At 29.9% G+C, this 15,169-nt stretch overlaps 1 protein-coding gene across 2 annotated transcripts; it reads right to left on the bottom strand.

Annotated features, from left to right (window-relative positions):
* Positions 1 to 1,053: 1,053 nt before the first annotated feature.
* On the bottom strand, positions 1,054 to 5,612 carry LOC114378273 (glucan endo-1,3-beta-glucosidase 14-like). Of its 2 annotated transcripts, XR_003659290.1 has the most exons (4): positions 5,410 to 5,608; positions 3,896 to 4,929; positions 3,651 to 3,787; positions 1,054 to 1,334 (listed from the first exon to the last, which is right to left on the bottom strand). XR_003659290.1 is itself a non-coding variant. In XM_028336841.1 (3 exons), the coding sequence occupies exons 1-3, from the start codon at positions 5,585 to 5,587 to the stop codon at positions 3,716 to 3,718; spliced, it is 1,284 nt and encodes a 427-aa protein (XP_028192642.1). In that variant the 5' UTR covers positions 5,588 to 5,612; the 3' UTR covers positions 1,576 to 3,715. The 2 variants fall into 2 exon arrangements, 1 of the variants encoding a protein (XP_028192642.1); XM_028336841.1 differs by lacking the exon at positions 1,054 to 1,334 and having other exon boundaries at positions 1,576 to 3,787; positions 5,410 to 5,612.
* Between the last annotated feature and the right edge of the window lie 9,557 nt (positions 5,613 to 15,169).

Here is a 15,169-nt window from a genome sequence, read left to right as displayed (position 1 = left end):
CATTTCCATATTTTTTTTTAACAAATCAAATCAGTATATCCATCAGATTCCGGATCAAACTGGTCAAGCCCGTTCTTAAAACACAGACCAAGAGTATCCAATCCAGTTTGCGTCTGTTCCTATCTACGTGCCAAAAATAAAACCTTGCAAATAATTTTTTTACACTAGTTTCGTAAATTGTTTTTATTTATCCGTACAGTCAATTAGCCGTAACATCTTTCTCCAACACAAGTATAACCAATGTTCTAGCAAACAGCATGTTTTTCTGTTAAAAAAGTTTACCTACCACTTCTCGGTTGGATCTCTAAATTCTAAAGTGAGGTTTAATTTTCACTTTTTGTTGAATCTATTATGATATTGACGCTAAAACTTAATTTCTACGGCTCCACAAACCCCCATATTGATGACAAGCACAAAAGATTAAAGCAATCATTTCATTTACTTAAGTGGCCCTTAAATTTCTTATAGATTTTATACTCGTACTACTTTGTTGTTTTTTTCTACCTTAAAGCCCAAAACTATTGTAAGCGAGGAGGTCCACCATCTAATCAATAATGCTTCAAAGCAAAGAACCTCAAATATAGCAAGCTAATTAAGCGTGCACAAAAAATTTTAAGTGGTTTCTTTTGAGCTGTTTATAATAATATCTTCTCTATGGAGCAATAATGATGATACTAACATGTAACAACAATATCATCATCATTTTGCAATCTAAGCGCGTACACACACACCCACACAAAAAAAGTTCCTCCCAGTATGAACATATGCTATTTTGATATGTCTGTAACCAGAACAAAACAATCGGAAGTAATTCAAAAGCTTCCGCGTCTTCATTTATACTTTTTTTACCATTTACTACTGGTTGCTTCCACAACTAGTCTTTCTGGGTTTATGTCAGCTATATTGTTCTTCTTATCACACTCAGACAGAAAGGTGTGTTGAAAGTCTCATATAACAGATAAATATAAGAAAAATGAGATATATTAAAATTCTACCTTAAATAAAGATAATATCGAAATAAACTATACAAGTGAAGAGTAATTTTCACCTTACTGTACAAAATCATAAAATCATTTGACCATTTTTTTTACATGTACAACATAATAATCTGTCTAAAGAAGACTTTTTTTTTTATTTTATATATATTAACTTTCTGTCAAAAAATCACTGTTCTCCATATTACGAATCTTTGATTATTTCTAAACTGTGAAATAAAAAATTATATGAATGGATTTAGCTACAAACTAGATTTAGGCAAAATACGAACTAGTCCTCGAACAACTGCTCCCATGGCTGTGTAGAAAATGTGTAGAATTTGCCTTGCCCTTGTCTCCCTGCATAGATGCGTCAATATTAAGTCAATAATATGCATGCACCATTCTCTAAAGATTTTTTTTAATGTCAAAAATGGAAGAAATTCTTATGGGACATTTCCACTATATTTTATTTAATTCTTTAGGTTCTTCGAAAAAAAAAAGGTTTAAAACTGTAATTTATATCACATTTCTGTGGTCCATTATATTACTACTACTAGATATACCTATTAAATGACGAACACGTTGTCATTATGTAATATTTTTTTTATGCGTTGTCATTATGTAATATGTCCCAAGGTGTCTGAATTTGTATTAAATTAAAATTTTTATTCGATGTATTTTCTATCCGTTCTTTTTTTTTTTCAGAATTTATGAAACTAATGCCAAATCTGCTAAAAAAAACATGTTCTTGGTGGGTGGTGGGGTAACTGGTATTAATGAGATGAAATTGTACCAAAAATAAAAATAAAAATTAGACGACTATTGTTTATATGAATTCTCTAAGTTTATATTTAAACACGTTCTTGTGGTGTTTTTTTCCCCTATTGTTTAGAACAGCATAAAGTAAAGATGTATTTTGGTTTGTGAGTATATATGGCACATCAGAAAAGAAACTTAATGCCACAAAAATCAGGTATGGAAGCAGCTAGCAATAATCATCACTAATTGTGCTTTGAAATATTTAGGTGGCTGCTCCTATCTGTCATTCTCATCCCAATTGAGCCATGCTGCTGTAAGAACTCTACAAATTCAATTGAAATGACCTGGACCACCTCTAATAGCCGCCCTAAGCTCAATTTTTATGACCCTTATTGCAGAATCTTTCACATGAGATTATTCTCGTCCAACAAAGAGGCACCATTAGAATTCTAAACCATGTTTTCTCCATTCAGATTCTCACAACTGCACTCAGCTCATGAATTTTTCTAAGTTGCAAATGATACGCTACAATATTATACCTTGAAATTTAACATCCTGTTTGACCTTGGAACAGTTCACACTAAGGAATTTTAATTCTATGAGGACAAGCTATCACTCACTAATAGAGATGGTATAATAGAATCTCTAAACTCTTTACTCAACAGTTTAATAAAATTCTACAGTAGGCCCCTCTTGGTAGGTGACATTCCAATGCTAGTATGCTACAACTGAAATTGATCTCCTCGTATATTTTAATAATTAGATTTTATGGTTAAAAATTAAGAGAAAATAATTTATGCAAATGATATTCTTACACTGATATCGTATCATACAAATGTATGGTAAGTCTAGGATCTTTTATAATAACCATTGTACCTGTCATAATTTCTTATTGACCGAGTTTAAAAAAATTTACAGTGTATAAAAAATGAAACTCAAATTTTAATAATTTACTAGGATAGTGAGAAAATTTGAGTATTATGTATGAAGTCTTAGGATCAATCCGTGATTGTGAACTAAAAAAAAAAAATTAAAATCACTTTTGCACAACTTTAAAACAAAGGGTCCTACAAAAGCTCATATGGGAATAGAAGGAAGGAAAGTAGTGGAAAGGAGAAGCCACCTACGAGAAAAGGTTCAAAACCAAGGACAAATTCATGAGATTGGGTTATCTGGCAGGAGGGATCCTGAAGGCTTTTCTTTCCTTTTTGACATAACCGAATTTGGACTTTTGTATAGCTGAAGACAAGGAGAATTTTATTCCGGGGAAGATTCACATGCATGATTGCAAGTAAGGTTTTCTAGGGGTGGTTATAGTGGCACAAGAGTCCACTTGGTACATGCACAAGCACTAATTGGACAGCATTTGACAGGTTTTGCTTAAAGAGATACCATTTAGGCAGAACTTTTACACGCTATGGTTCCAAAGCTTTTCCATCATATCATTTTTCAGATTACATATTTGGCATAGTACTATCAAAAACTCAAAGAATAACTAGAAGGAATCAAAAACGCTTTTTGAATTTTTTTTCCAGACTTCCCATCTCTTTATGCCCGTGATCATTGCTAATTTACTACATAATGTAATAAACTTGATTCATTAGAAATTCAGGAGCTGAACTAGTTTTCATGTGACCAAAGAATGAAAAAAATTTATAGCACAATTACTTCAGTTTCATTATTTACAATACCTGGTTTCCCAACCGTTACTGAAATTGTAATTGAAAAAAAAAAAGAATATCAGCACTTGCAAATAAAAAATTAAAGTAGGAGTTATAAGGTCGACCGGAAAAAGGGGAGAGAGATTCTGGTTTCAAATCCCTATTACTAAAAAAACTAACAAACTAACCATTAACATTTGTTGATTAAAAAATAATGATTCAGATTCACGAAATATATTAAAATTTTCCTTACCTTTTAACAACTCCTATTGCAAAAGAATGATCTATAGAAAGTTATTTGTTTTGTTATATTCCTAATCACGGTCTTGAAAGCTCCCAAGTGAACAACAAACATGTAAATATGTAGATGAGAAAATTGATGGACAAAGCCTGCATATCAATAGCAATGAGAGCATTAGATATGTCTACTTTAGAAAAGTTTCAAAAACAGAAAGTAATGAAACTTCTCACTGGTAAAATGATTGAATTTATACTTACATTAGATTTGGACTCCATAACCATTTCTGGGACTGGGAGATAACCTTGTAATCCAATGTTGTAAACTGGGGTACCATCAGGATAATAAAGGCCGTAGTTTCTCTCAGAAACAGGACCAATCTTCAAATTCTCATTGAAAAGTGCAAATACAAAAATATCAATTGGAACAGATGGATTTGCAGGAGTGCCTTGCTTCTGCTCTATCCTCTTCAACAAATTACTATTATATATTTCTGCATTCTGTGGTGTGGCTCCAACCTCATCAGGGTCACCCTTAGAAGGCCAACCGGTTTCCGAAATCCTCACTTCTATATCGGTATGCTCCAGCGCTTTGATGGCCGCGTAGACAGCATCAATTTGAGCATACAACATGTTATCATAAAGCAAATTGGTATTTGGATCAGTGGCCCCTTGATTTGGCTGAAACAGCACATATTTTAAGGAGATTTGGTTTGGATTGTCCTTGTATGCAAAAAATGGATATGCATTAATGAGGAAGGGTGATTTGATTTGAGCATGAAAGCTAAGGAGGGGTTGAATGTATTGTATCAGATCTTGCCTGAATGCCCCAGATGAAGGAGGGAAAGAATTGGCTAAAATGTTGAAAGAATGAGCAGTTGTAACAGTAACTTGTTGTGCTAGTCCTAGATTAACAAGGGCATTATACACACTTTGCATTGCAGGGAGAAGATTTTCTGTGAGCTGAGTATCATTGTAGTTGAAGACCTCGTTTCCTACAGTGATGCAAGTGATTCTGGTTTGTGAAATGTAAGGTTGAACATTCTGTTGAACCCAGCTCTGAGCCTTAGAAGGGTCTGTCATGCTCTGCAGTTTCTCGTTCTCTAGCCCTATGATGAATTCCACATCTGAATTGGAGAATGCAGATAGAACATTTGGATCAGCATCATAGAGTTTGATTCTGGAGACATTCAGAGATTTTATAAGAACAGCCACACGGGATGGAGATGGAAGGTTGTTGGCCTTTTGCCCGTAGTTGATTCCAAAATTTAGGCCTCGGCTTTGCACAAACAAATCTGAAGAACAACATAGTTTGATACATCAGAATATATAAGAATAGATAGCAACAAATCTAAAATCTCCAATTTTACAATGTTCAATAGCCATAATTAACAATCAATCTCTAATAGAAGATTAAAAAAAAAAAGCTTTGAGGGAGTCAAACCCTGAAGAAAATTGTGAAACTCTGGCTAACCCATAATTCAGATAAGATATTGGACAAACTAAAAAGCTTATATTATATGGAGGTTGGAGAATAGATACTCAAACCCAATTGAAAAAACAAGAAAGCTAAATTAATGGTTAATTTGATTCCTTTGAGCACACATTGAGGTCCCTCTTTCATTACAAGAAGCTAATCAAAAGGAATAGTATTCTGATCACAATTTAGAATGGTCCATTCCATTTGCCAAGAAAACTCAAATAGCAAATTCTAAAATTTATTCACTTTCCATGGAATCATGCAGAAGTTGAAAAGTTAGTGGAAGATAACAAACCCGAAACAGTGAGAAGCAGCAATAGCAAAGTGAAGAAGAAAGAAGAGGTTGTTGCCATTACTGATCTGATATTGGGCATAACCGCCAACCAAGACCAACACCACGCTTCCAGCCTTAAGGTCCAAGGTTTGCCACATAGCCAAGTTATTACATTACACACACACACACACACACACATATATATATATATAAACAAAGTTACAAAGCTATTCAGTTTTTATGTGAAAACTAGGCAATGCTATTTGGTTTTCTCTCTATTTTTTTGTTGTTGTCATTATTATATAATATCCACTACTAAAGTTACACGTACGAGTCTATGAAACACTTACCCCAGTATTAACCTATGCCAAATCGCCGACATAGTGAGATTTTATATTGAAAGTTTCAGGAGAATTCGCAAGTACCAAGTAAAAAAATTATCTATGTCAATGTGTGTATGTCTTTTTAATCACTATCTCATTCCGTTACTGCTTCCATTCTGCTTTAATTGTTTACGTTCGTTTTTTAATCACTTTTATTCCTCTCTTTTTTGGAACGTTTGAGTAATTTGATTACCGGATCTGAAGTGGAAGAGCAAAAGAATATTAACTTGTAATCATCATAATCTCTTTTTCCTATTATTATATCATCTTGTCCTTTTTTTTTCATTCATGTTTAATACTACAATGAATTAGTTTTTACGTGTATTTTTCTTTTCCTTATGGATATGATTTATTTAATTTTTTGATAGAATCCTTATAGATATGGTGGCAACTGATCTTTTCCTAAGTCATTGATTAAAGAATTAAAAATATTTTTTTATATAAAAACATCTCTTAAGCAATTCTACGATTTTTAATAAAAACTTTTTATTTAATAAATACCTTTTTATGAAGCAAGAGGCTTATAAAAAGGAGAGAGTAATATATAGTTTTACACAGGAGAATACGTACTATTTTGTAATGACTGCTCTTCTAGTATACTCAACGTTTGACTATTATTTCTCTAATGTTGGGATGGTTGTTCTTCTGGTGTACTCGTGATCTGGCTATTATTTCTAATATGTCTTGTTCAGAGTGTGTTCATGTTCATGATTGGAGGAGGTGAGTACTGGTTAAGGAAAACGATTGTCACTGGTTACCTTATTTTCTTTTAAAATAACAGTAGTTAACAATCATTAAAGAAGAATTTGATATCAAATTGATAGAAAATAAGAAAAAAAAATACAGTGTTGTATTGTGAGGATGACCATTGTCCAGAGAATAAATTCTAGTGAACCTCTAGTGCAGTCAAAACTAGAAGCACGTTAAAGTCTAAATAACAATGACAATAATAACAAAGATGAGAAAAAAAAATGAAAGAAGTTTATAAAAAGATTAATAATAATAGAAAGAGAAAATATTTGTTGGCTTGTATCAAAGTTTAAGTTTTCAATCTCTTATACAATGTTGACTAGTTTGTATATTTGCAAATGTTAATAATAAATAGTATTTAATTCCTAGATAATTATAATATAGAAGAAAAACTAATAAAGTTAATTATAATTAAAATAACAACAAAAATTTAAAAAGAAAAAGACTTTTCAAAAAGGAAATAAATTGTACTTAAATATTTTATTTAAATAAAGAGGATCCAATTATCTCCTATAAAAATGGAAATAAATTATTTATTTTTAAAAAATTCAATATTTTTACAATAAATATTATAAATAAGAATAAAATATTTTATTAAAAAATACAAATAAAGATAAATAAAAATTAAATATCCTTACTGTTAAAATCTCAATATAAACAATCATCTTAATTATTTTAATATTATACATTAAAAAATATTAACAAAAATTCTGGGGGGCAATGCTACAAGTAGTTCCGCCCCTGTGTATAACATTTCAATTTTTATTTGTGTTCATACAAACGAAACGTGAAATTTAAGTAGAAAAGTCAAGAACAATCGTATTTTGATTGGTTAACAACACGCTATCACCATCTCCTCCAAAAAATAATAAATACAAAGCAAATAATTATATTTTACTTCATTAAAGACTATTCCTTCCTAAAAGCTTAGTCGTTCTAATCCTTTTAAAGACTGAAACTATCCCTGAGACTTTTCAAAGATATATTCGTCAATCATTTTAATTGTTATATATTTAATATATAACGTTAATAAAAAATACATATATGACACGTTAAATACTATATTAAATGCACATATGGCATGGAGTTCATTATCCTTCCTCTCATCGCACAGAAACCACAATGTTACTTCTCAATTAACACACAAATTAAAGCAAAACCTGAATCATACTTCACAAAAAACAAAATTCACCACTAGTGCACGTTGCACTACAACAGATCTAAACAGCCTTGATTAAAAAAAAATGAACACAAGAAACAATTGTTGACTGGAATTTTCAAAATTGAAGCAAATTAAAATAGAAACAATGAGCAAAGGTAATTTGACATTCAAGATTCATGGTGACGTGAGGTTGGAAACATAAGGAAAAATAGAAATTTGTTAGTGAGAAAAGTCATCGTATTTTGAGGTCATCACTCAAGAAAAAAAGAAAAGGATTTGATAAGAATAGGAAAAAATTGACATCAAAATATCACAATTAATTAATGAATATAAGTTATGTTTGACAAAACTAAATAAAAAGTTAATTACTAACTCAAAAGCTAAAAAGTTCAAGAAGAGATATGACAAAAAAATAAGGATAAGTAATCATTTTTGTCCTTGAACAAACTGAATAGATTAAACCAATCAAGATGTTAGTTACAGTGAACAAAAAATGTCCAGTGGACCAATAACAATTTAGTGACGTGACATTTTGGTCTAATCTATTCAAAGTGAACAGATGAATGAATTTATCACATTTTTTTCAGTTTTTCAAAGAGTAAAATTTGAATTTTTATCTTCTCAAGATAAATCTATTAACTTTCTACACATTCAGGAAAATAATTATTTATCTAAAAAATAATAAAAACATGATTTATTTGAAAAAGGTTATAAAAAAATTTGATAAATACACCGATGATAAAAATGAAAGAAAATATAAAAAAATAAAAGTTAATGTTTTAAAAAACTATTTCAAAAAAAAATATTAAAAACTACCAAAAAAACTATTTAAAAAAGTCAATTAGTTAAAAATAAACTAAAAACTAATTAAAATATCTTATTGGAGGTAATCATAGATTACACAAAACTAAATGAGAAAATAAAACAGATCCATTAATGAGTTAAATGTGAAACTGGTTAAAAAATAGGAAACCAATAACAACAAACATACATAGCCATGCAATTATTTCACATATAATCAATACACAAACGATTCTTATAACAATATTTAATAAAAAAAATATATAATAATAAAAAAAAGTTTAGAAAAAGAAAATACTCACTATATCCCATTGATCCAATCAAATGCAGCAAAATAATCCTAAATCAAATAATACTCATGCTTTACTGCTCAATATATTGTTACTTGTGTCTCCCTCATTGTTGCTTAGGGAAAAGAGATATATATAACTAAATAACCCAATCGTTCAGTGACAAATAAAATGATGAGAAATCAATAGGACAATAATATCTCTTTAAAACCGTTAAGGTATTTTGACCCAATAAAAGGAAATGTCCTAAAAGATAGGAGAACAAAGTCATAACGTTAACTAAAAAGATATGGAAAAAATATAATTAAAGATAGTTTTATTTCTTTAACAAAACTAATTCTGAAAAAGATATTTTATCTTTAAATTTTAAAATAAATATTTTCCAACAGAAACCTCCAAAATAGGAAGGAGAAAAGATTTATAGAAAAAAGCAAACGAGAAAAGTGTTTTTAGTTTTTACAATTTTGATCAATCAAGGTTCTTGTATTTTTGTATTGATGAATTTTAACTTTTTATTTTTATTTTTATAATAATTATCTTAAAAGTTATATCAACAATAATTTTTAATAAATTACATTGATGGTATATGATCATTAAGCTCTTTTAAAAAACATGATAAATTATTAGAAAAAAATATTAAATTCACATGTTTTTTTTTAAGTTTGAGATCAAATTCATCAATATATAAAATATAGAGATATTAATCACGTTCGAACAAAAGTATATGGCTTGAAAACATACTTTTCTCAAAAATAAACTATCCCCGGAATGAGACAAAGAAATTAAATCCCTAGGGCCAACTTTAGGACCACTTGAGCATTGCCCAATTACGTGCACATACAACAATTATTTATGTACCAAAATTGGCAACTACAAGGACCAAAAGCTAGCAACAAAGCCAGCCGCAGCACCATTACCATATAATCATATATGTTCATATCCATCGTAAACAACCATGCCTAGTCTTTGAACGTGGAAAATGACATTGATCATTTCCGTATGCGTTTTCATTCATGGAGAGGACGATTAACTCAACACCATAATGTTTTTCTGGTAGAGATTCAACACCATAATGTAAAAATGAAAATAATTGACAGATTGATCTTTTTCAAGAAGAAATTTTAGTCATAAGTGGGAGTTTTAATTTACTTTCTAATTTCTATGTTATTGGTTATTATCATTTATACTATATGAATGGATAATTTATATAAAAAAAATATAAAATAGATGATCCGATAAAAATGAGAAAAAATATTATACATTGATAATGTAAATTTTTTTACACAATCATCCTATCACAATTCATTATGATAAATTTATTGTTGATTTTTAAAATAATTAACTTAAATTAATTTAAATAGTAACTGTCTTACTCAATACATAAGCATTAAATTATAAATCGTTATTAAAATTTAAATTATAAAAATATATCAAGAAAAGTAATAGTACAAGAATACCATGTGGAGATGCCTAACAAAAATTATTATTAAACTGCCCATACTCACTGGAAGTCTTGGATCTGCCGCTAATTGCATTCCTAATCTAATTGGACTGTGCCTATAATACACATAATTATTTTTGTGATTTAGACGGTTTTCAACGTTAGCTTGACGTGCGTGCATGCTTATGAAAAGTTCGATAGTAACGCGTTAAAAATCCACTCATGTACACACTTGTGATTCGGCAAAAGGCAATTATTTATGATAGGCTAAAAGGTTAGTCATTGTTTGGCAGAATGAATTAAAGACGAAGAAGAGCGAAAGAGTTTATGCATCAATTAGACATCATAAAACTCTGTTAGCCTGTTTGACCAAACATATAACTAATTTTACGTAGATGGGGTTTGGTGGCAACGAGCATGGCAGCTAGCATTATGAGTTTATGACAATGTATAAATGGTACTTGACTACTTGCCAAAGTGTCAATTTCTGTTGGGTAACGTAATAAATAAATATAGAAAATCTCCACTTGTGTCTTGCTTTGGCCCTAACCATGATTTAATGTTTAGTTATTAGGTAGGGAGATTAGATATATCCATGGCTGAATTATCTACTTCTGTAGAAGAATACGATTGAGCTTTTAGAAATGATTTTTGATATCCATCATTTAAATTAATGCCCAGTCTTTGAAAGAAAAATGGTAAAAGTATTATGTGAGAGGAAATATAAAATTGACTTAATAGTATGTTAATAAGTTAATCAAGTATACATTAACAAATTTTATATATATATATATATATATATATATATATATATATATATATATATATATATATATATATATATATATATATATGAGTGATAGATGTATTAAACATAAAGAAGATAAAACTGAAGATAATCTAGAAATAAGATAAAATGACAATTGATATTATTTATTGCTATAAAAACCATTCCGAAAGAAAATTTAAGTAAATTAGTAAATATAATTTCATATATTCAAGATAAATATTTAAAATTATAATAAAAGTCTACATAAATTAATTTATATAAAATCTTAAAAATACGTATTAAAAACCTTAAAATTAATATAATATATATAGTTGATAAAAAAAATTTAAAAATGAAAAATTATATTGACATCCATTATATTTAAGTATATTAAGTCATTCATAAAAAATATATACTCTAATTTAATACAGAAATGTGAATTATGCTGTTGCATTTTTCAACTAATTTATGATTTCCCTCTCTTGAATCCCTCTTCCCTTTTAACTTGATTTTTAATAAAGTGATTAAATTATTACACAGAAAGGCATCATATAATTTTACCCCCGATCATTCAATGGTGCAAAGGTCTGGTTGAAGGTTTTCCCATATCTTAAAAGTTAAAATGCACCATCCGGACACCAATGAAGTACATACGGCACAAGTTATAATAAGACCACTTGAATTTTTAGATGCCAAACGAAGGTGCATTTCATCTTATTTTCAATAACAAACAAATAAAAATTTATTATCCTAAATAACTAAAGTTCCCATTCTCCTCCAGCCAGTGATTCTCAAAAGAGGTCGACTTCTTTGTGAGTATGATCAAATAACACAATCTAGTGTTGGATAGACCACGCAGGTTAGCACAAAACCTTCCTCCATTTGATTATCATCAAGGAATATAGTGAGCCGGAAAAACCTTCCTGGCACTAATGATGAATTGATACTACAAAATTTATCATCTAAGAACTAACAAGACATTTAGTATAAAACAAAGCATAGCGGGAGTTAAAATATATCATATTCAATATTGAATCAAAAAGTCAATACTAGAAACCTACCTCGATGATTAAGTTCAGTAGGCAAAAATAGAAGAAAGACAATAAATACCTTAATTTCAACAACAGGCTGACCAAAGATTAATAAAGGTTCATGGTTCACCTTATTTAAATATATAATTTAAAAGTATAAACTTGTATGAATGAATTTTAACAACTAGGATTTGACCCCTTTAAGTAGCACCAGGGAATGTTAGTTTTAGTTTATTTGACCCCTTTAAGCCATTAAGAATCTCAACTGTTGATTTTTCAATTAGCAATTATTCCTCCACAGTTTACACACTTACTTCCAAATCATGCCACCCACATGCACAAATAATAAATGAACAATTTAGATGCTTTTGTGTGCTTAGTTCCTCTCATCGCAACAAGTCTCGCTGCAAATCCCCTTCGCACATCATCTGCTTGGTCAGGACAAGGCTAATTAAGAGGATTCAGGGAAGCAAATTCTCCAAAGGCAAATATGTTTTTAGATTTAGAAAAGTACATCAATTATAACATGTCATTTCAAACATTGACAATTAAATACAAGAATTATACCACAAATCCACAACTAAAGGCACGTAAATTTAATCCTAACACAAATTGTGAATCGTTAATGCTGATAGTGCACAAAATTATGCCATCAAAGTCCCCAATGAAATGGAATGATTTCCATTTCTGTTGTATCATGGTAATGAGGCAATCGATTTATGGAGCACCATGAGAAGAAGCAAGCTAGCGAATGACTCTGCTCTTCACTCGAGGCTCCAAAATTATAATCAAAACTAACCCTCATCAATGGCAGCGCCAGCAACGATGTAGCGCACAACACAAGCATCAAGTTGAGTAAAGTGAATATTCTCATACTTGCTATGCTTAAAAGATAAGCTTGACATAACAAATAGAGATGAAAATAAAATTACTCTTAGTGAATGTGTACGTATCCACATATACAGTTAGCAATTTGTGGTGGATACGTATCCACATATTACTCTCCATCACTCCCCTACCCGTCTTGCAACATATATGTTTATAATTATTAATAATGTAGTTATATATAATTTTATTATTATATATTATATTTAATTATTAATTACATAATTATGTAATTATTTCATATTTTATTTTTTATAATTATTAAAATATAAATGAATTATTTTAATAGTTAAATAAATAATTATAGTTATAATACTAATTATAATAAAATTAAAAATTATATATTTAACGAAAAATATAATTTAACTCTTAAATATGTTTGTATTATTTTTTTTTTTTATTAAATTATATATATTGATTAAATTAAAATGTCATTAATAACTTAATCTATAATTGATTTAAAGTATATGAAAAAATAATTTCTTTTAAAAAATGTGAAATGTGTTTCCCGCAAGTTTCTTTGAATCCAATAAAATCTAATGGGAATAAAGCTAGGTTTTATTTTTTCATCTCGCCTTTTATAAATTTGAACTCGTCCCGTCTCGTGTGGGGACAGGAATGGGGATAAACTCGTTCCATCCTACTCTTGTGGCCAACCCTAGATCTGATCATTCCGTTAATAACTTAATATTATAAGGAAATGATTAAAAAATTATATTCACAATTCTCATTGGTATCGTTAGTGTAAGTAACTCGTAGTAACTATCAGTTGTTGGTGTGGTAAGCATCATCCCTCAATCCCACTACAGCACTACTTGGTACACTGTTAGATTTTAGTTTGCACTGAATTTAATTTAACATGTTTGAAAAATCAACATTTGTTGTGTTTGAACATAATTTTGGACCCATGATTTTAGTTAAAGTTAAAATTCCCTGGTTTTGAAATCCAAAAGATTAGTAAGCAAATATACAGTGATTAGGCCCTAATCATTAAATCTAAGTTACAAATGTTCATCTTCATGTTTTGTAAAAAATTCTTGTATTTTTTTTCTCTAAATAACTTAACTACCAATCAAATTGTAATTATATCCTCAAAGAAATGTAAGAAATCTTCTCATTCGTAAATCTTTAGTGTAAGAAATCTGCTCATTTAAAATTCGCAACCACTTCATTCAGATAAACAAAATATCATACCACGGGACTAGAACACACATAAGCGTCATGAACTTCCTAAAACAACTTAACGAAGAATGCCTAAGAAAACTAAGCATTATGTGTTTCATCAGTTATATCAAGAAGAGAACCAATAATCCCTCAGAAAACTAAACATCAAGTGGTTCATAAGTCATCTCCAAAAGTGAACAAAGAATCCTAAGAAAACTAAGCACCTTGTTAATTGCGAAACTTTCTAATAGTTTCATATTCTTTTTTTTTTCCCTTCGTAATTTCCACTTTTTACTCTAAGGTTGTAGTGATACTTACTGGACATGACCCAACAAAACCTAAACTTACTTCCTCCTAAATCGATTATGACATTAAAGGACCGTCCTTGCGGTAATTGCATTTGTTAGGTTGTCGTGATACCTAGTCACCATTTTGGATTTGGACATAACCCAATAAATTATACTGATAAGGCTGAAGTGATACCTGGTCACCATTTTTGGAAATGTTATTTTGTAAAGGAAAAGGAAGGTGAAAGTTTACAATATAGGTGACCATCGTTGGAGAGACATCATCTAGAATTTTTTGACACATTCTGTTTTGCGAGAAAGACATAATACTTACATTTATCTGAATGACTCTCTCAAGTGCATTATGTTAGCAGGGATGACTTTATTATCATTTCACTTGATGCACGGACAAACGCAATTACCATCAAAGGATTGTCCTTTGATGACACAATCGATTTTAGGAAAACATATGTTCAGATTTTGTCGGAAAAATTTTATTTTTCTCATTATTCCAAGACTCATCTCGTATTATGGCGAATGGAAAAGTCATGGACTATTTTTGCCAACATTTCCTTTGAGTACCTTCCAATGTCAGCAGATGGTGAAGTGTAGACATTACTAAGGCTTCGGATAGACGGATGTGTTATCTTCTACAGCTGCAAGAAAAGCGAGGTGGTGGGCGACTAAGATTTGCAAGACAATCTCATAGAGTGAACTGATGACAGCAGTTATGTAGAGAGTTTAGTTTCATCATTTTAATTGCGAAACTTTCCAATATATAGTTTCATATTCTTTTTTTCTTCTTTTTCATAGTTTCC

Source organism: Glycine soja, chromosome 12 (genome assembly GCF_004193775.1).
Source record: "Glycine soja cultivar W05 chromosome 12, ASM419377v2, whole genome shotgun sequence".
Lineage (NCBI taxonomy): Eukaryota > Viridiplantae > Streptophyta > Magnoliopsida > Fabales > Fabaceae > Glycine > Glycine soja.
The sequence above is the reverse complement of the archived record's forward strand: the minus strand, read 5'-3'. Positions and strand labels throughout refer to the sequence as shown.